This window comes from Hyalella azteca, unplaced genomic scaffold, assembly GCF_000764305.2.
Source record: "Hyalella azteca isolate HAZT.00-mixed unplaced genomic scaffold, Hazt_2.0.2 contig9145, whole genome shotgun sequence".
In the NCBI taxonomy this organism is placed as follows: Eukaryota; Metazoa; Arthropoda; class Malacostraca; order Amphipoda; family Hyalellidae; genus Hyalella; species Hyalella azteca.
The window spans coordinates 76,873-99,094 of NW_025939222.1; the positions used below are offsets into that span (position 1 = coordinate 76,873).

The 22,222-nt window shown below is 40.6% G+C and overlaps 2 protein-coding genes across 2 annotated transcripts in view; one reads left to right on the plus strand and one right to left on the minus strand.

The window, feature by feature from the left end:
• Positions 1-22,222, minus strand: part of LOC108679422 — a 77,781-nt gene that overhangs the window by 38,579 nt on the left and 16,980 nt on the right. The window contains exons 2-4 of the mRNA XM_047881930.1: positions 5,078-5,161; positions 4,276-4,448; positions 3,780-3,863 (exon numbers count right to left, since the gene is read on the minus strand). Of these exons, the coding sequence (XP_047737886.1) occupies positions 3,780-3,863; positions 4,276-4,448; positions 5,078-5,142 (322 nt within the window). The 5' untranslated portion in view covers positions 5,143-5,161. The remainder of the gene's footprint in view (positions 1-3,779; positions 3,864-4,275; positions 4,449-5,077; positions 5,162-22,222) is intronic.
• LOC125178365 (putative surface protein SACOL0050) lies at positions 14,902-19,996 on the plus strand. Its single transcript, XM_047881928.1, has 3 exons — positions 14,902-14,948; positions 19,415-19,770; positions 19,836-19,996. Exons 1-3 carry the CDS (start codon positions 14,902-14,904, stop codon positions 19,994-19,996), a joined length of 564 nt encoding a protein of 187 aa, XP_047737884.1.

Consider the following 22,222-nt stretch of genomic DNA (forward strand, 5'->3'; position numbering starts at 1 on the left):
CAATCACACGTTGTGCGAGCAGTAAAAAAAACTGTATCGAATTCATATTGTGGGATAGAGTTCCATGATAGATCCCAGCTGTGGAGTTGGCTGGCGTTATGCAAAATGTTTGAAATATTTAATATAAGCACTTTCTTGAACAAACCGCTGACTTTAAAGAGGAACGTCGATGTTAAATCTCTCTACGGGAAGTCAAAGAAAATGATCAGCAGCTCCACTGACGATTCATCTCACTGGTGGCTCAGAAGACGCTCTTGATACACAATGCGGGCTTCAGAGAGACTTTGAACAGAAGATGAGGGTTCTCATAGCTATTGCCAGCCAGCCTGCCAAGTCTGTCGAGACAGACGATGTATCTCAGCACAAGCAGCTCCACACAATAGCACGCCGCAGGCCACAGCCGCAATACATTCAGAAAATGATCCGGAGTCTCAAAAGGGACTTTTAGGGTACCTCTCAACGCTCTTTCAATAGAAGACGAAAAACGGGGGTTCTTTTGAAAGACTTTGACGTCAAATGGTCGGGCGAGACAGCCATTTATTTGAACTTAAATTCAATCAACGGCATCAGAACATTAAATTCATGCTCAACTCAAATGAGATGCACACTAGTAGCAACAACTCCCATGATGTGAGCAAAAGAGCAGCCGTTATTTTAAGCGTCTTAACCCTAACCCCGACAGGGAAAATTTTAATTTTCAACTAACCACGGTCTGAACAAAATAAATTTAATTCATGAAACACAGAACGTCTTCTTCTCGAACTCTTTAATAATTTAGTAACATAATTATTAAGATCAAAAGTAGGCTAAAACATAGATGAGAGAATCCGTTTCGCACCAATGGGGCTGTGAAGCACAAACGTTCAAGGCTGCCGCTTACGTTACATAACAAGAACAACATAGCGTGCAAGGGTCACGATAGTGCGCCGATCTAATGGAGTTACAACAACACAATATTGGAGTTGCATAGCGCCTCGCAACTCCAATCGTTTGTTAGGAAACACAAGTGATATCGCCTCCGATTTTTCAGAGCAGATGTACACGATCATTTCTGCTTCACGTAGTGAAGTGAGAATCTCGTGTCAGCTGATACCTGATTTTAGACATGACATATAACAGCTGTATATTTATTTGATGCGTAAAACGCCTCAACCTTCGATTCCTGTTACATTTTCACGAATAAAACAAATATTCGCCGCCTTAACACGTTGACTACGTATTGGTACATATGCGTACCACGAATGAATTCAGGTTGCCCAAAATCGGCCAAATCCGAGAACAAAAAAGGCCAAAAAGGCCGATAATTCAATGTATACTAGTTTATTTGTAGGTTCCGGTATAAAAATTCCATTTATTTTCTTTTTTCAGTATTTAAAATTTAATTAGGAAGCACCACTATCATAAATTTTAGCCGGCCAACGCAATTGAGAAAAACGAAATCACGGAATTTGTCCGGAAAAAATGACCGTCTGGCAACCCTGCTTAAAAAAGTACAAAAAAATGAAATAATAGTACAAGATGAAGCAATCGTAGTCAACGTGATAATTCAACTATTTTCGCTTTGAATGATAGCTATATTGCTGCAATGAGAAAATCAAAGCCGAAAAATAGCACCAAAAAAGAATTTTTTCCAATAAACGACAGCCGTACACACCTTCAGCTGAAGAAATATTACTATATTGTTTTATATTATTGAAGGCCGTTCACACCATTACAGCTAAAGAAATATTGCTATATTGTCCTATAAAAAATACCGTACAAAGTCTCACCATTCAATCATAAATAATCAGCACATTGTATTGATAAATTTAAAGGCAGAATATAAAGCAGATCACTAGAGCCACATTGATAGGAAATAAAGAGCCGCAGCACCAAACGGATATCGTCTACCGTGACGAACAACGGAAACAGTCGGTGGATGACGTACGTTAGATGGAACCAAGAGCGCAGTCCCCGGCCACTGAGTCACTATTCTGCTCTACACTAAAGTCATCAATACAATTGTGTTATAAAAGTGAACCTGTGTCCATGCATTCTCAGTTACTGAAATGAATAAATATTGTATTATACAAGTGAACCTGTGCCCATGCATCCATGCATTCCCAGTTACTGGACAGAAGAAATAATTACCTGACAATATAATTTAAAGTTTGAAATATAAATAGAAATATTGATCGCGTCCTCTAACACTTGCAGCCATACAGCATTAGCGGCCACACTTGCTGCTGTGCCCACGACTTGCTGCTGTGCCCACGACTTGCTGCTGTGCCCACGACTTGCTGCTGTGCCCACGACTTGCTGCTGTGCCCGCGACTTGCTGCTGTGCCCACACGACTTGCTGCTGTGCCCACGACTTGCTGCTGTGTCCACGACTTGCTGCTGTGCCCACGACTTGCTGCTGTGCCCACTACTGTTCTGCCCACGACTGTTGTGCCCGTCTAACCAAGTCTGTAGCGTAACCCGGTTTTGTACCTTCATGGACGCCGAAAACTAAATATTTGCATTCGTGTTGAGTGGAAAATAAAATAAGTTAAAAACAGACGTTGCTGCTGCGCCGGCAGGAGCTTTGTTAGTTTTCTGTCTGTAACAGAAGGAAGGAAGCAGCAGCCGACCGCTGGAGCGTCAACAGTAAACAGAGCTCAGACAACACCGGCAGCTCCGTTGCTTGCGGTTCCTCCCTATAGTCTGCAGTGACGCTCACTTTGTCGTGCCATGGAAAAATGAAGCGCGGAACACGCTTGCGAGAAGGTACAGTCGCACAACGTCGTGATTAGTGCGAGATAGAATTCGTACTACGAGTAGATGATAGTATCTCACAGAGCGGCTATTCCATCATTTTCATAATTATAGCTTCACTCATTCTCGGAGCACAATATTTAGTACACTGTTGGACAAAATATCCCAAGTTCGCTTCAAACTAATTTGAGATTTTCAGGCAAAAGGCCTGTCGCCTAGAACTTTCTTTGCATTAGTTTGACACGTGTGCAGTCAAATTATTGTGGATGAACAGAAAAATATCGATCGCTGAGTTTAATGCAATATTCTTCAATTTTTTATTACACAATTTCAATTAAATTTTGGCGCATTAAGTGGAGCATGAACCGCGTTACAAACAACTCAATGCTCGCCAACTTTAGGTCAGCTACAAAATTCACTAATACGATAAAAACATCCACAACAATATTCATAATTACAGTGTTACTACAGTCTGGTTCAAAAATTCATTCCTAAATCTGAACCAATTAAATTAGTGCAGTTTATCCTCTGAAAGATCGTTTTCTAGTTTTAACAAATGAAGAAAACGATTCTCCCTACCTATTAGAAGGCATACCGTGATAAATAAAACCCACTTCAGCGGTTTGAACAAAGCTTATGCTTTCATTTTTAATAGCATTCAGTTTTATCAAATTAGTAAGTTTACGTTGGTTTAACTTGCGAGTAGAGCTCATTATTTTTATGCCTTTTCTTTCTTTGTTTTGATTAAAGTATGGTTATTTGTACAACGGAATTAATTTTAGAAATGATGCAATAGGAAAATGTGATCGTGTACGTACTGTACAGAGTGCATATGTAGTGTTAGACATTTTGCGACTTTCATTTTGTAGTAAAATTATAATTTCTAATGAATAGACTTAAAGTTGAGTGCAAAGTTCAGCAAATACTGTGAATAGAATTCTGAGTAAATTCAGAGAACATCGTACTGAATATGGTAGATTATGTATATTTTTTACACAGAAGAGAACAAATTGACAAATGGATCAGTTAGTGCATGAACAGACCTTTTTCGGAGCAGGAGGAGAGTGTGACGTCAAGAGGAGCAGCGGGTGTCTGCTGCAGCCTCCGCACATCAGGCCCCGGCAAATCTGGCCAGGCAGTAACAGGGGACGTCGTTATAGTGTTCATAGGCTTGCAACGCGTTGTAAGTTGTGTGAGGTAGACTGGGCGGTATAGCCGCGTTATACTATGAGTAGTTGTAGTAAATTGAACGCTTTTGCGCCTTCTTAATGCAATTGGAAAGTAAAGATCAGCAATCCCTCTAACTATTGTAAAACACAATGATTCCAGTTCATGATTTAAATTAGGTCCGTGATATTGGATAAAGCTAACTCATTTAAAAATAAAAATTACAAATATTACCAAGACCTTTAACAAAGTCAATCAAATGTTATCGTAGCGTTCAATGAAAAAATGAAACTGTATTTACTCTAAAGCCAAGAACTGATATCCTAGAAAATATTATCAATATATCGCAAAATTTTTCAGGGAGCGTCTCACCGCCGTCAGCGCTGGGGCCGCACGCAGGAGCGGCGGTCGAGAAAGGCAGGTGGCGGGCGGAGGGCAGCGAGCGCCGCCGTGGAGGGCGCCGCGGGAAGCCAAAATTCGAGGAGACGCCAGCGGCGGGCGAGGCCGGCGTCGAGAAGGAGGCGCGGTGAGGACCTACGCTCGTCCTGTACCGGCGAGATGAGAGCGAGCATCGTGACAATAAGGGTGCTATACATATATAAATGGTCCTTCTTATAGACTATTATCTGAGCGATTATTTTAACCACATATATACGTAAATGATCCTTCTTGTACACTATTAGCCGAGCGTTTATTTTAACCACATATATACGTAAATTATCCTTCTTTTAGACTATTATCTGAGCGATTATTTTAACCACATATATACGTAAATTATCCTTCTTTTAGACTATTATCTGAGCGATTATTTTAACCACATATATACGTAAATGATCCTTCTTTTACACTATTAGCCGAGTGATTATTTTGACCATATATGTGCTACATAAAAGTATATGGTCCCTCCTGTTTCATCAGCGGTGTTATGGCTTCTCATGCGGCAGCTGATGATCAGCGTGTACATCAACATACGTCAGACAATGATATTAATGTATCCATTACATAAAATTAACCTCAGCAAAACTCAATCCAAGGCGAACCGCTCTTTGCAAGATCAAATGTGATTATTAAAGCGGAAAACACTTTAAAGTAATATAACGTATCCGTTGCCACCTCTTACCAGCTACTGTTGACCACCCCTGATACTTAAGAGCTCTCTTCAGCCATCGCTCACCTTATGGGGGTGTGGCGGACGAGGATGGCTGGGGACTGGTCAGATGACCGCCGGAATATCCGCATGACGCGGGGAGGCGGATAACTGCAGAGATAAGAAAATATTTATTTAAATACTATAGGCCTGTCGCCGATTCTTAACATAGCAGAACATTCACAGCATTTTGCGGTCTCGAACTCGCAACTCACTGCTACAATTCTGCTGCGCTTAACCGCCCGGCCTCCTCGCCGATTCTGACCAGAAACTGGCGCACAGAGCTGGGATCGAACCCGCACCTCTCTGCTCCAATCCTGGGACTCTGAACTTTAACCACTGGGCCACCCTGCCCAATGAGGAACATTTAATTGGAACGCAGAGCTTTTTATATATAATTAAGGTTCCTGTCATTCCAATTTAATACCCGCTAAAAGTACAATGCGGATCTCATTTGTACAATTATTCTCGTGTAGATATATACATTGACCGAACGATACGTCTCTTAACCGAACGAGCTCGTTGATAAGAAATAACTTTTAATCACAGATTATTAAGTGATGAATCAAATTTTGATCGAATACTGTGTATAGAGAGAGTACTAAACTTTCTATGTATAGAAAACGGTCATATATGAATATTCTTCGCTGCTGTGAGGTTCGCACAACTTTTGATGAAAGTAAATCCCAAAAATGATTTCAAAGTAGTGAAATTTCGGATCATGAACCGACCTTACGAAGTGACTATCGCCTCACCCGCATTAAGCGAATACCATGAAGTGCAACCGACCTTCTGATAAATAGGCGCAGAGAAATAAACTTCAAGAGTTTGGGAAAACTTCGTTCTGCAGCCCTCGAACACCCCCATCTCTGATTTTTAATGTTATTAACCAAAGAGAGGCAAATTGCCCAAATAAATGTAATAGTGAGCTGCACTAACACAAATGGACAATTATTGCCTTGCATGATTTGTGTGTTGCGCACGCTATTCAAAGCACAATTATGCAATAAAAGTGAGACGAGCATCATGTCGTTTGAAACCAATTCAATTCTGCATTACATCTCCTCTGTCGCAGCATCTGCCATGCAAGCCTTGATGACGATTTAGTAAGGTTAAAAATCAAATGAATGAGGTTTCTAACCTCCCAAAAACATTGAAAAAATTGATAAAGAGCAATCAATGAAAATTCATTTAATTACACTTCGAATAATTTGACCCAGAAACTGAGTTTTCAAATTTCATTTTCCTTTTTATTAATGTGGTAATGACCTATAAATGGTTGTGGCTAAACAGGCTTTGAACAATGCAGTATAAAAAGGCATGCACTAAAGTTTAATTCGTAAATTATCTTCAAAAGGACATTATAAATGCACTGAAGCACCAGGCGTTGGCACCGGACTGCGGACACGCGACCCACAGTTTCCGCTGCACGGACAGGAACGCCCCTACAGAGTGCAAAGCTCGTACACAACGCACTGTATATAAATGCTCTGGGCGTGCCGTGAGTGCAGACACAACTGCCACTGCACCAGATAAACGCACCAACTGCACCGGGGCGTGCCGTGAGTGCAGACACAACTGCCACTGCACCAGATGAACGCACCAACTGCACCGAGGCGTGCCGTGAGTGCAGACACAACTGCCACTGCACCAGATAAACAAATGCACGACAACAGCAATAGAAAAATAAATAAACAACTAAAACTGTCGAATTTGATGCGAGTAAAACAACTAACATCAATTATAAATGCATATCACGATAAAAAACATATCATGAATAAAAAATAAAACATTTTTGTTCAAAAACTTTTATATTGGTTCCGATGCAGGCAGTTTATTCATAACCGAATTTGTTTCCCATTTGACGTACGAGCAAAAGGCTCCATGAAAGGTTATAAATTGAAGATGCCCGTACACCAAAAATCCATTTCAAAAGAAGTATGAATGAGTTGGAGTAAGTAATAGTAACTGTAATACGATATACGATAAAAGAAAATTCAATTTTGTGCAACATAAGTTGCATGGATATTTCGTAGTTTTTACCTGCTAAACTATGGATCTCGGAACAAAAGCATGCCCTTGACATTGTTCTCCCTTTTACTGCTGATGTAATTACCAGGACTCAATCCCGCATTACAAGTACGTACTACAAAGAAGACCAAAGAGCACCAAAGATATTAATTACCAAAGCACCATTCAGCGCGGGATCTTATCACTGGACTTTCCTCGCTAATAAAGCGTGTTACTCATCCCGTTTAATGGATAAGCTTCACAGTTCATCAAGCAAGCGAGAGCTCCACATGACGACAAACTAGCTCCATTGTCTCCGCTAGTTGAACCCCACCTAAAAGCCCTTGATAGCTTGATAGTCCGTAGTATCATCACAACGACCCAAGGCTTTTAGTTTACAAGGTGAAGCGCGCTATCATATAATGAAGCTGAAGGAAAGGTCTCGGTTATGGACGCCTTCGATCTGTGGATTTTTTTTATGCCTACCAACAAGCAAGGGAAATGACTCAGAATGAAGCTTCGCATATGACAACAGCCGGACATGCGAAGAGGCAAATCTGTGGATTAAACAAACCACTCGTCTTCATTGCCGTTCAAAAGATAAGAACATTTAATAGTTACCCATAGGAGCTCGTCAATATAAATTTTGAAATCAAACTATAAATTATCCGTTAATTATGTAATTAGGGCTACTACGAAAGAATTAGTAGCCACTGAATAGGAATGCCATTACTTACAAAACGAATTTCTACCCAGGGAGGCATAATTGAACTAATTTTTTTTATAACCTGCAGATAACATTTACAACCTTTCCTATTAAAGAGTTTAGTATACTGAAGCCCGGGCGTAGCAGCGCGCGCACACGGTGCAGGGCATATAATAACGTTTTAGGCGCGTCACTGCGCCGCGGCGGAGGCAAGACCAAATTACACATGGTTGAACTGGTATAAGGTTGACCCATCAGAAGCCCATTTTTGCGGATGTAGTTTGTTGTTCGCTTGTGACGTCACTGATCTCAGTGACGTCACGAGCATTAACCAATCACCGAAATGCGATCAAACCAGTCAACCAATCCGTCATGGGAATGACGGGTTTGTTTACGTTTCTCGATCTACGTGACGTTGCAAGAAAGCTGAACTGAAAGGCGGAACTTCTCGTGGGTCAACCTTATATAGTTCAACCATGAAATTACAGAACCTCGATCTCCTACGCGTGAGAAGCGCGCTTGTTAGGAGTTAGTAGCGCTTGTGTTAGTAGCTTGCATATGTGACTGCAGTCCTGCAACGCGGTATGTAATGCGAGTGAATAACTGTCTTGGGTATGAATTTACATGAGAATGCCCAGTAACATGCATCAAGACAAATAATTCAGCACAATGAAAAGCCCTGAGAAGATTTCCAGCTCTTCCATCTTCATGTTGCCAGGCCTCAGTCAACAAGTAACTTTTCAATATAAAATGAGCAATAGCTGTGTTCACGGATGAGTGAGGTGCCGAAGTTGGACAAATGAATGGCATCGAGAGTAGCGGCTTCGCAGTTCACATTACTCATCAAAACTATATAGTAACTATTATATATAACGAGTAACAATAACGGACGAAAGAATATAATAGTGCTGCCAGTTGTCGGTCGATCAGCTTTTCCAGCATGTAGGAACACAGAGGGCAACCAGAAACATCCTAGTTTACATCTGCACCAGATATAGTAGTATATGTTCCTCATGCACAAAATAATGTTTAGGGGAGGGCACTCGAACAAGGATTCATTCGTACATCGAAAAATCATCCTAGTAATTCGTATAGGGTAAAAGTTGATGGTGATTATATCAGATTAGCATTAGAAGGGAATATTTGATGTAAGAAATATCAAGCATTCATTCGTGAGCGGCAGACTTAATAGCTAATAAGTACATTCAACGCTAGTTCTCAGAAGTGGGAAGCAACTTCAAATGTTATACTATAATGATTGCTTTTCACTGGAGGGCAGTATCAATGTGAGTTATAATATGTATAGACTAGGTACTGCTCCAAACGCGCACGTCTGTAATCAAATTTTTGAACCGCATTTGACATCATGAACCGCATTTGACATCATGAACCACATTGCCTTGTCAAACCATCAGACTAAAAAATCAATAAATAGTTACTATTTCGGTTATTAATTTAGATCACTAAACATGTAATTCTCAATTAAATATAAAGGAGTTTCTCTTCAATCCTGACATTTAGAATAAATATAACGGTCACACATGAACACGAAAGTCTCTGTCTGACATGTGCAGTAAGCTACATGATGGATGTCAGGCCGAGCAAGTTCTGGCTAACAGAAGACTGAACGATTTTTGAGGATAAATGTGATGGTACCCTTCATGTCACCAAAACGGAAGCAAATAAAACTGTGCTTGTTGCAAAAAAGTCACCCCGGGATAACTTTTGAAGTTGCAGTATAAGGTTAACCTAACTGAACTATGTATATATACATAGCTAGTATGATACTACTCGTACATAAAACTAAAAACATGTCAAAAAATATAACTCAGTACTCGCTGCAGTGAGTGACAGAGAGCGCATTTTCTCGTCGACGAAAACGTAAAGTCGCGGACAGACAGACGGACATGACGAGCACAATAGCGCTTTTATCCATAAATGAGAAAATGCGCTAAAAACGTCGCACGGAAGTCAGATGAAATATGAGAGTATCCATGGAACCGAAGTTACTGAATATATAACGCAATTGAGGGTTCAAACATAAGCAAAAATTTACTAAAAATATGACAGAGACTTGCAGGTTCGGCCGCGGCGTCAACATGTAGGGTTGTGTAATGGCCCCCGAGGCGTTAGGCAAAACATGCAAAAGGAACCTGACCTCAGGTCAGGTCTTCCCTTGACCAGCGCTACTCGGCAGGTTGTGCGTGATAAGTGGCAGGTTAACCCGGCCTTACAGGTTTAACCCGAACGAATTACGATGACTAAAGTTCTGAAGAAACGGATTAAATACGATTTTATTCCTGTTCCTCGTTTCCCTATACAAATACACTCAAATTTGTGTGAGTATATAAGAATGCGGTTAAGCTATATAATAACTTATTCTCATGCTAACGGACAGCAAAGAAACCTTGAATTCTCAAGCAACTGAATGAACTCCACGGGAACAAACCAAAAAATTATTATCGATTTTCCATTTCAAATCGTCCACATAAATTTATCCCGACTGTAACTGACGCAAGCGGGAGCTCGAATGAAGGATGACATGTGATGAGCGTCATCTGCACATTACTATTGATATTCTGGAAGGAATTAAATAGAAGTATATTTCTTTTCACTGAAACACTAGAGCAATGTTCACTGGCATCAGTAATAAAAGCGCCGCAATGACGTCAATATATTGACGTCACGGTTACATATGTCTTTGTTCTAACTAACGCAAGAAACGACAGCTGCTGCACATGTGCATTAAATTAATGGGATAGGCTGCCGGGCATTCCCTGACGAAAATAATTAGCAGCTTTTCAGCGGCCACCGCAAGCAAGCGTTGAGTCCCTGACCCCGCACTCCATGAAAAATTTAATATACATAATATTTTTCGGACATGTAATTCAATTCAACACCAAGTTTCCTACTGCATGCTTATGCATGACACTCCTGCATGCCTGTATGCATGGTTAATTATGACACTCCTGCATGCCTGTATGCATGGTTATGCATGACACTCCTGCATGCCTGTATGCATGGTTATGCATGACACTCCTGCATGCCTGTATGCATGGTTATGCATGACACTCCTGCATGCCTGTATGCATGCTAATTATGCATGACACTCCTGCATGCCTGTATGCATGGTTATGCATGACACTCCTGCATGCCTGTATGCATGGTTATGCATGACACTCCTGCATGCCTGTATGCATGCTNAAATGAATGGTGCAAGCCATTAAAAAAAACACATTGATTAGGATCCTAAAAAATACCCACCCTTTCTAAAGTTTCAGAAATATTACTTACTTGGCCCCCTAACTTGCTCTACGGTTATTCAAGACCTACCTATCACAATGGCATGGAACTAAATAAGTGACCGCCAGATATCTCCTTAATATCAAAGTTCATTTTGTGATTTTTTCAATTTTATCTAAATTTGTGGGCACTTCTTTGCAATTTTTGTCATATCATTGCTAGAGCAATAAACCTGTCTCTTATACACATCTAGATGTGTATAAGAGACAGGATCTCTAACCCGCGGCGACAACACGATCTCTGACCCACGGTGACAACACGATCTCTGACCCACGGTGACAACACCATCTCTGATCCACGGCGACAACACGATCTCTGACCCACGGTGACGACACGATCTCTGACCCATGGCGACAACACCATCTCTGACCCGCGGCGACAACATGATCTCTGACCCAAGGCGACAACACGATCTTTGACCCACGGTGACAACACGATCTTTGACCCACGGTGACAACACGATCTTTGACCCACGGTGACAACACGATCTTTGACCCACAACGACAACACGATCTCTGACCCACGGTGACGACACGATCTCTGACCCACGGCGACAACACGATCTCAGATCCAGAGTGTCGCGGAACGTTGCTCGCTATTTGAAGGCCGAAGATAATCAAGCTCCAACTAACGGAGTCCCAGGGATCGACGCGAGCGTCTTCAGCCCTTCGCAGCGCTGTGCTTCCAGTGCACGGGTGCCATGGAAAGTGCGATAAATGGTCGAGTACAAGCAGTGAACCGCATGTGAAACATTGACATATAATTATAAATTATGCTGATAGATAAAAAGTCAACGGTTCACGGTCATATTTAACGAGCTAGCAGACTGGAGGACTTCGGTATCAGTGTTGGGGTGTGAATTCGTGCATAGTAATCGATGCCAGAGCACCTGGTCGCAATTTGAAGACATTGCAGCGAGTACGATTCGTTATCGAACGAATCGATTGATACGTGAGCACCCGAGGTTTGACTGGAGCCAAGGTATACCTAGACTGGTAAAAATTCCAAGTCGTTCGGAAGTGCAGTAGCATTTAAGGCTAGCACTTTATTTTACAAAATTAAAGCTTGGAATCGGTTTAATTTTTGCGACATAAGTAGTCAATGCGAACAGCAGTTCAAGGTACGTCTTGACGCACGAGTATTGAGACTGCGTTGGTGCGAATGGTTGCTGTCTCTCTTTATTCATATTGAAGCCCCTGAGAGACCTATGGCCATAATGTACAATGCAACGTACGTGTGGGTGGACCAGAAATAAGGGCATGGTGAGGTAGGAGGCACAATTGCCGAGCGTAAACTAACAAGAGACTTCACCGTTTCAATATTTGTTGTTTCCAAAGTGGCCATAAATTTGAAGCATTTTCTATAGCATTTGATACTAAATGTATTTAAAATACTTAAATTGAGCAAAAATAGAAAAAATAATCTTATAGAAATTATAGAATGGGAAAGCAGTCCCCAGTTAGCCCCGAAGTGTCCATACACGCAGTGAGAGGCGCTAGCTACTATGCAGACATGTCGGCGACTATATGCAGACATGTCGGCGGGCGCTCTGCACCTGCGCAACATCGTATCACTTTACAGCTCTCCATACCAGCAAACTATGAGAAGTTGTCTTACAACCAACTGAGGATTTACACCTTAAATATGACTGGATAACGAAAAAGAAATACCAGCTTCTAAAGTGACTCACAAGTGCTAAACAGCTGGAGCTGTTTAGAAATTGAAGTTTAGAAAATGTAGCTCTCGTATTTTGTAAGCTTCAAAACATAAACTGTCACGCATTCGTAGAAGCGTATCTTCAACCAGCATTCTCTGTATATAATAAGTAGATGATGTCTTACAATACGGATAAGTACAGTTAATCAATACCTACGTGTGTTTGAGTGGCTCTCATAGCTACGTTAGTTTAACGGGCGCTGAGAGCATCAATGCAAGGATGAGTCAGACCCAGCAGAGCCTTTTAAATTGAGAGCAATTATGAGACCCGCATGATTCACGGTGGGGCAAAGAACTCCTCTGTGGGTGCTGCTGGCAGCCTCAAGGCTCCATTCATTGCCATAGCTCATTGATTTCTGCCCCAAGATGTGCTCATTAATCTGCGTCAAGCAGTGAAGACGCCCACGAGAGGTGCGAGCCAAAACCCGCAACTCCACATGGCAGGGGAGCACGCGCGGCGATCAGTTTATCCTGACGTAATTCTTCGAGGGCAGGAACTTTCCCAAAGCTGTCAAAATTAAGTTCCGAGTGAGTTCTAGCAATAAGTAAAGCAAACTCTTGTTAGTTACTAAACTAGAGATATTCTTCTTGGAAGCTTCAAATGCAATCACGAGTTTAGGCAATTGAATCCTTGCAGAGAGTTGAGGTTTACAGTGCAGGTTAGGTCTCTTGATAAATCTGCAATCCCAGTCGACTACATCCACTGTAACAACTCAATGAGAAACTCGCAGACGAATCCCATGAAGGATGAAATACATCTACTAAATTATTCTAGAAAGCATATATGTATCTAACGAGAAACTATTCCATAGAGGTCCTCCGGAGATTAAGAAATCATCTTATATATACTAGCCAAAGTTTGTGTTTGTGTGTTTGAAGCCTATATATAGCACCAGAATATGTAGTAGCTGTTTGGGCACGTATCCAGGATACGTACTGTGTCGCGATATTACCGGGACCTGAACATTCATTTTAAATGAGAGAATAGGAAAGGATTGGATCAAAATTTCGAATTTTATTCTGCCCTTGGTAAATATAACTCTAATTTATAGACACAATATCCATTTTCCTTATTTTGAAACGGGACAAAATAGGAGTTCCATTGATTGAAAATTTGATACTGCAAAAAAAGCATTCTGAACGAAAACCTTTCAATCCTATCTAACTATTTAAAGAGAAATAGAGAAATAATTTCACCCGTTTCAAATGCGTCTTGAAAATTGGCATTTTTTACACAGGACGGCATTCACACATACAAGACATTAATGGTGGAGCAGAGAAACAAGGAAACGATCGCTGATTACTGAAAGATTAGAAGCCCCAGGAACCTGTGACCACTTAATTAGTCTGCGTGAAAAATTATTACTCAGCGGCCATTTAATTGCAGTAATGAGCAATGAAATGCATTTGTGTAATAACTATATTAAAGTAAGTTAAAGTATGCCACTAACGCTGTAGAAATAGTGACAGCAAAATAAAACAAGCAACTTATTTGTTGGTTAGAAAGATATATTTAAATTTCTGTCCGCGGGCATCTGAAAATTGTCGTATAAAAACATTATTTTGCCTCTGAAGAGAACCCGTGAGAATCATAGAATTTTAAACGTGAAAAAACTGGTTCCCGGGTCACTTCGAGACGAAACCACTGAAACACCACCACCGCGACATCCCGGAAGAGTCGCGCAGGTCGCGTCAATGCGTGTAGCCCAGTGGCAGTTTTTGCATCTGCAGCACAGGCACAGCAGTGGAAGACACAAGAGGAAGGATGCGGCGCCAGACTTTGCGAGCTTCGGTAGAAATCGGAGGAAGTTGTTCTTAAGGCGTGTTTTTTAGGCTGGGTTGCAGCCTGTCAAACACTGGTTTAACGAGCATGCCACCACAGTTTCCAACAATCAAAACTATTAAATGTAGGAAATATTACAGTTTCTTCAGCAGCAGGAAAATATGAAGCCTGAGAAAACATAAGTACATTTAGTTTTCGATCAACAAGCGCAAAGATCGTAGAACTTTCAACTCCAAAGTCGTACACCCAACAGCTCCACCACAAATCTTTATTAAATCGTATTAGGCTACATATTTCACCCGAACATTTATAAAACGCCACACCGATTCTAAAATGAATGACTATTACTATCATTTAGATGGCATTCACGTCATGATTCCGTGAGAGTTTTTCTTAATTGTATTACTGGAAGACAAAGAAAACTTACCGTAATGTCAAAATTCATCTAAAGAGAATTAACCATGAAAACCCTGCCGCGTAAACGAAACTAATGATAATTAACCATGAAAACCCTGCCGCGTAAACGAAACTAATGATAATTAATCATGAAAACCCTGCCACGTAAACGAAACTAATGATAATTAACCATGAAAACCCTGCCGCGTAAACGAAACTGATAATTCACCTGACAAACTGAATGAACCGGTAACTAAAATCGAACATAACATTCGTCATAGGGAGCATCATCACCAGGCATCAATACACGCAGGTATAAGCGAGTTCAGGTGTTGAGGGTTGCACCGGTCAACAGCTGCACCCAACATCTGCTCTACAAACTAGCTCGCTTCACTTCCTTCACATCAACCATGCAGACGCACATTCACTGCTCACTATCTTATCATGACCCTAAAGTTGTATTTTGTTGGTCATCATATATGGAAACAAACACAACACCGTATGGTTTCCAACACCGTATGGAAACAAAAGCATTTCGCCGCAAGAAGTACCCAATTCAGAATTTTATAACCCAGCGTTTAAGATTTAAATTTTATCAACTGTGTCAGAAGCATTCCGAATTTTTAGATGTCAAAAGCAAATCAAGGTCACCATATAAATTCACTTCGCAATAAAAATTGCCTGGTAATTTGATAAAACTGCTCGTAACACATGTCGCATTGTGTGAATATCACACATAAGTAAAAATTTACATCTAAAGACATATATTGAGCTGTGTTACCAGCACTGACATTGAGTCTGCGATATACGACGTCAATCAAGTGACATGTCAACAACACAACACAAAACGAGTGGATCGAGCTTTGGCGTACCGAGTGCCAGTCAATGTTAGTCTTGGATAAACGTACCAATTTAATGTATGACTTATTGCTCGTGTTACACGACCAATCTTCTTCTGGGTTTAGTTGTATAGAAATTAAGCATCTGCGTTGAGTAATTTTTTTATTCGAGACGAGGCGATCCTAAGACTTTGTACAGATTTCGATAAGAACCAAAACAATTTTCTACTTACTCAGGAGATCCGAGACGATAGCGAGACAAGAAGTCTCGAACAATATGAGAGCTAAATGATTCCCTGGAATTTCGATATTTTCTAGAAAGGAATAATTAATAACAAATAACGAGGCGCAAGTTGATCGAAGTGTAAAATTCATATTTTCAAAAAAAAAAAATCAGTCAATTTCGAAATTGGGTGCATTTTTTTGAGAAAATTATGTCTCTAATGCCCATCTTATAATGATAGCAAATTGCCACATAGAGCCATGCAGACCACACTCTCTTGAACAGCTGACTCGTAGAAACTGTGACACTGACCAGCGCTGATGTCATTGCATCGGGAACACGTACTGAACACGTGCGGTCTGCGTTAGACCCGATCATTTCAAATTGTATCAACTATGATACGTTATGAGAGAAAGGTGTAGAATATAAATCATTTTACCAGCCAAAAATCCCCATGGCAGTAACTGTAGCAGCCAAGTTATGCTATAAGCCAAATTTCGTTAAATCAGTCCAGTGTCCATTATAGTATCAATCAACAGCTCAACTTATTGATCCGTGATCCGGGCGTTCGAAATGTAGCTTTTCGACTCGTATCCTAATGGAACATCTTGTTTTTTTATATACATATACGAGAACTCTAGTCTAAAATACAGTAACACAATCTCTCATGAAAAAACACTATTCTGACGTACAAGAACGCGTTATAATAAGTAAAAAAAAAATTTTAACATGCAAGAACCTGTACTATCATTCAAAAACACAATTCTAACATGCAAAACACAATCTGACCAACAAGAACGTCATTCTAACATGTAAGAACTCGATTCTAACATGCCAAGACACTATTTTAACCTGCAGGGAAAATATTTAATCATACAAGAACACTATTCCAAAATTCAATAATACACTTTACATGCAAAATCACGTTATTACGTGTAAGACGACTAGTCTATAATGCAAGAATACGTTCTAACACACATGAACACTTTTCCTAACAGACTTGAACACTTCGTTTAAAAGACTAACACTTTCCCGAAAGGGCAAAAACACATTCGGAGATGCAAAAACAATTCGTTCACACGCAATAACACATCTATGAACACGCTCGAAGTATTTTCTACTTCAATTCTTTTATTTTATACGACAGAAGTAACCAAAATTCTTATTGTACTTCAAAACGTAGGAAATTTCCAAATTACTTTCGGGAACTTGGTCACTAACGCAATATCTCAATGGCCCTCATTGCTAATAATCTCTAACATCCCACAAATCATTAAATAATGAGCGTAAATTCGGCTATGTTGCGAGCTAAAGTTAGCGACGAATTCGTGGCATTTTACATAATATAGAACAGAGATGTCAAATATGCCTTCTAATTTAAGCGGTTTGGTAACTACCCATAAGATAGAAAAACACTGCCAATAAACAAACTGTAACAACAAACACACTCACTTTTTTGCATACAATATCAATAATTCTGCTCATGGCTTTGAAACAAGAATACAAGTGTGTGTAGACTCAAGTATTTCACTGGCGTCATGTCGACGACACGCTCTCTCCTCCTTATCTCGCCGTCCCCACACATATGCACTCGCACGTGCACTGTTAGAAAAATTACCGGTAACGGTATTATACCGGCGTTTCAGTGGCCGGTCAGCACGTGAAAGAAACACCGTGTCGCCGTTTTTATTCTAATTTAACACTAGAAATCCGTAAAATATCTGATAAAAACGGCGAAACAGTTTATTTTCACGTGGCCACCGGCCACTAGAACGCCAGTGGGACCGTTTTTTCACCGTTTTTTCTAACAGTGTGTCGCACGCAACGCTCAAATGTCGCAACTGGAGCGCGCGTATTGTGTCGCAAAATACATCATTACTGAGGTCGGGCATCTCAGGGCGACACAATCCTGACCTGACACAATTGCAGTCACAGGTGACACTTTAGCATCAAGATACATACAGCATAAATCAATTATTTCAAATTAATTCCTGAAGTATTATTCGCGATCTGTGTATTTTTTACAAGAAAAAAGAGAATAATCACCTAATTAGCTAAATAAAATACATGAAATACCAGCTTTAGTTCGATCGACAATTTGTGGAAACAATAAAATTCAAACAGGCAAATTTCTATCGCCATTCTATGCGCGGAGGCTATTAATAACCTAAACTATTGTTCACATACGGAACATATGCGAGGGATTTTTTTGTGAATCTCGGCCTAGCTAGGAAACTCGCAAACCGTCGCGAGAACGGTGGATGTTGTTGAACATAAACTTCAAATGCCTACAGAGTTGTTAGCACATCGTTAAAGGAAATTGGACAGTTTTGATGCTAAAGCATTGGAGTGTTATTATCTGAATATTCCCATGCAGTCATGCAGGGTTGATGCTCATCTGGAGAGATGCCCATCTACCCACCCGGATTGGTTTTTTTTAACGTAAAAACCTGGGTTTAAAAAAAAACGTGGAGTAGAATACGGCTTTAAAGAAAAACTTGAGAATGCATAAAATTGATTTGATTGTTTTGAACTTCAGAATGCAATGAAACTGGATAGAAGCTCCCAAGCAAATATCTATTAAGACTGAAAAAATACAGTCATCTCCTAAATGAATGGTGCAAGCCATTAAAAAAAACACATTGATTAGGATCCTAAAAAATACCCACCCTTTCTAAAGTTTCAGAAATATTACTTACTTGGCCCCCTAACTTGCTCTACGGTTATTCAAGACCTACCTATCACAATGGCATGGAACTAAATAAGTGACCGCCAGATATCTCCTTAATATCAAAGTTCATTTTGTGATTTTTTCAATTTTATCTAAATTTGTGGGCACTTCTTTGCAATTTTTGTCATATCATTGCTAGAGCAATAAACTTCACAGAGTTTATTTTTAATGTTACCCCTACCTAAACTGCAAGTTTAATATCAATGTCAACTTTGGTGTCAATTTAATTTATAAAATTTAAGTTTCTCAATGTGAAATATAAGAAAAAACACACACAAGTCCTAACGAAGAAAATATTTTAAGTGGTACTGAAAAAATTGTCATTATCATTTTTTTAGAAAATTTTTTAAATGAAAAATTTATGGCAAATGTACAAATAGGTATTGATACTCTGGAGTATCAAATTTTCAATGATCAACATAAATGAGAATAACTTTGAAGCTAGGTACCTACGGTATAAATGAAATAAATGGAAAAATAACAACTACCCATTTCACTCATTTTGCCCGTTTTTTTCAAGTAAAGCCCTGGGTTTTTTTAATAAAACCCAAATGGGCCAGGTAATTTAAAAACTTTTTTTTTGCAACCCTGCAGTCATGATATTGATATCGACAATTCTGATCCAGTTACCCAAAATTCTTATTTTCGTACCTCTAGTTCTGATGAAAATACCCACGGTCCCGATGCTGATACCCACGGTTCTGATACCGATACCCACGGTTCTGATGCCGATACCCACGGTTACGATGCTGATACCCACGGTTCTGATGCTGATACCCACGGTTCAGATGCCGATACCCACGGTTCTGATGCTGATACCCACGGTTCTGATGAAAATACCTACGGTCCCGATGCTGATACCCACGGTTCTGATGCTGATACCCACGGTTCTGATGCTGATACCCACGGTTCCGATGCTGATACCCACGGTTCTGATGCTGATACCCACGGTTCTGATGCTGATACCCACGGTTCTGATGCTGATACCCACGGTTCTGATGCTGATACCCACGGTTCTGCAGCTACCACGGTTCTGATGCTGATACCCACGGTTCTGATGCTGATACCCACGGTTCAGATGCCGATACCCACGGTTCTGATGCTGATACCCACGGTTCAGATGCCGATACCCACGGTTCTGATGCCGATACCCACGGTTCTGATGCTGATACCCACGGTTCTGATGCTGATACCCACGGTTCTGATGCTGATACCCATAGTCCAGATGCTGTTATCTAACTTTCTGATGACAGAATCTACAGTCATAATGCGGACACACACAGTCCTTATGCCGATATACTCAGTCCTCAGTCTGGCATCCACAGTTATGGTAAAATCACGTATTTGATGCCGATATCCTGATTCCCAGCACTAGTATCCCGGGGCCATACTTTCAAAATTCGCAAAGTGAACGTAAGTACCTACTTACGATCTATTTTCTTGTCTATGATTGGTCGATTTTGCTTGACAGGCCATCAATGATTGAATGATGAACTTGCGATCTCTTAACTTGTTTTGAAAGTATAGGCCCCGATCTCTAGCGCTAGATACCCCCACTCCTGGCGCCGGTATCCCTATTCATTGCGCTGTATTTGATCACACATTCGCCGCGAGGTGCACGCGCTCAGAAACAAACGTATCATATTTAAACAAATTTTGAGCATAGCTCGCAGCAACAACAATTCTAAACTCCAAAGTGGCACCGGTTTAAAAATATTGAAAATTACCAAGAAATAATGTGGAATGGTTATCGTCCTGTAGGCAAGTTAATATGAATGTATGAAAACTAAATAAGAAGCTGCCTATCAAATCCTGGATATTGATAAAGCATAGATGGAGAACGATTTTAATCGAATGGGATAATGGTTTAAAGACAAGCGAACTGCTCAAGTATATAGGTAATTCATTACTCCGTAGTAGATATTCATTCCCGTATCATTAGATGCAATTACGGAATGCTTCTTCATACTCGTTCTCATATCTGTGGCCCTCGCGAGTGCCAACTGCAGTTAAGTGCGATAGTTCAGTACTTGCACGCATGAGCCTCTGAAAGTGAAGCGAGTCCCACACACGAAAACTACACACCAGAGTCTACGTGCCACATGGCGGAAGAGTGTGAAGACTGTGAAAATTGAACATGTGAGGGGAAACAGAGTTTCCCGGAGGCCAATATGCATTCAGGAAAGTTAATGCGTGGTGCACTGAATCTGGTATAAGCATTAAGCACATTGTCTGAAATTAATGCAAGAATTTATGCAATCTAATGACAGAACAAATGGAATAAATTGCATACAGTACTCGCATGTTGATCATTGCAGCTTGTCACTCGAGAGGGTGAAATGCAATACACAGGTTTCGTAATCAGGGTCGGGCACTCTAGTCGTTACAATCCGAATTATGGTGGTTTTAATATTCAAAGTATAATGTGAAAATCAAGTTCGTACTGCAGTAACTCGCTTAAGACTCCGCGGGAAAGACCTTCTCGTGATACTTAACTCAAAACATTGCCCAGGTCTACAACAGAAACACCGTCATAGAAAAAAATTTTTGCGTTTCCTGCCTTAATTCTAGAGCGCAGAACCACGTCCACCTCGTGTCAGTGACAGAACTCAAGGGCAGCGGCAGTTCAGGTTTTTTGCGTAGAGGTTGCGGCTGCGTATTGCGATGGGCTTTCGTAACGCGGTCGAGCCTACGGCGTCCACTAACGCCGCAGACATGCAAAGTCCTACATATTAGGTACATGTCATGAGGCCCACATACATGTCATGAGGCACTAATAGGAGCATAAATACTTCCAATATAACTACATCTGAAAAAGGTCTCAGCCAATTGGCCTCGTAAATAGAAAAATAAGCTATTATATCACAACCAGCAGCTCATACCTAATCACCAAAAAATGTGTTGGAGATCTTGGTGCAAATAATGAACGAGACCTCTAATACACAATGAGAACTCATGCTTGCTCTTAACATTCTTTAAAATAATTATTCATCAAGATGATGGGCAACTATGACTGCAGTGAACCGCAAGATTGAAATTATAAGCAGGATTACAGCTACGACCGAAGCAGGACTTGATCCTAACCTTGGCGTACCACATCACACGCACCAGACTCGATCCTTTCGCTGCTGTCAACGGCGGCGGCGGAGGGCTCCGGTCAACACGACGGCCTATACTTTCAAAAAAAAGTCAAGAGATCGTAAGTTCATCAGCCAATCATTGACGGCCTTTCAAGCAAAATCCACCAATCATAGACAAGAAAATAAAGCGTAAGTACTTACGTTCACTTAGCGAGTTTTGGAAGTATAGGCCCCGGTCAACTTGACGACCGCTCTAGCTTTGGACGTCAGGGCGGAAATCTTTGTATGCTTAGGTGGCAACGAACGATAATAAATCATGACATCAAGAGTTTTTTGTTTTTGTAAGAAAGAATTTTTATTACAGGAATTTTGTAAGTCATTAAGT

Excerpts from the sequence above, each read along its gene's own strand:
- LOC125178365 (XM_047881928.1), top strand. The coding sequence starts at position 14,902 with ATGAATGACTATTACTATCATTTAGATGGCATTCACGTCATGATTCC. Across the intron at positions 14,949-19,414 it reads GGCATTCACGTCATGATTCC|TTCTGATGAAAATACCCACG; the intron begins GTGAGAGTTTTT and ends TCGTACCTCTAG. Across the intron at positions 19,771-19,835 it reads TTCTGATGCTGATACCCACG|ATGCCGATACCCACGGTTCT; the intron begins GTTCTGCAGCTA and ends CCCACGGTTCAG.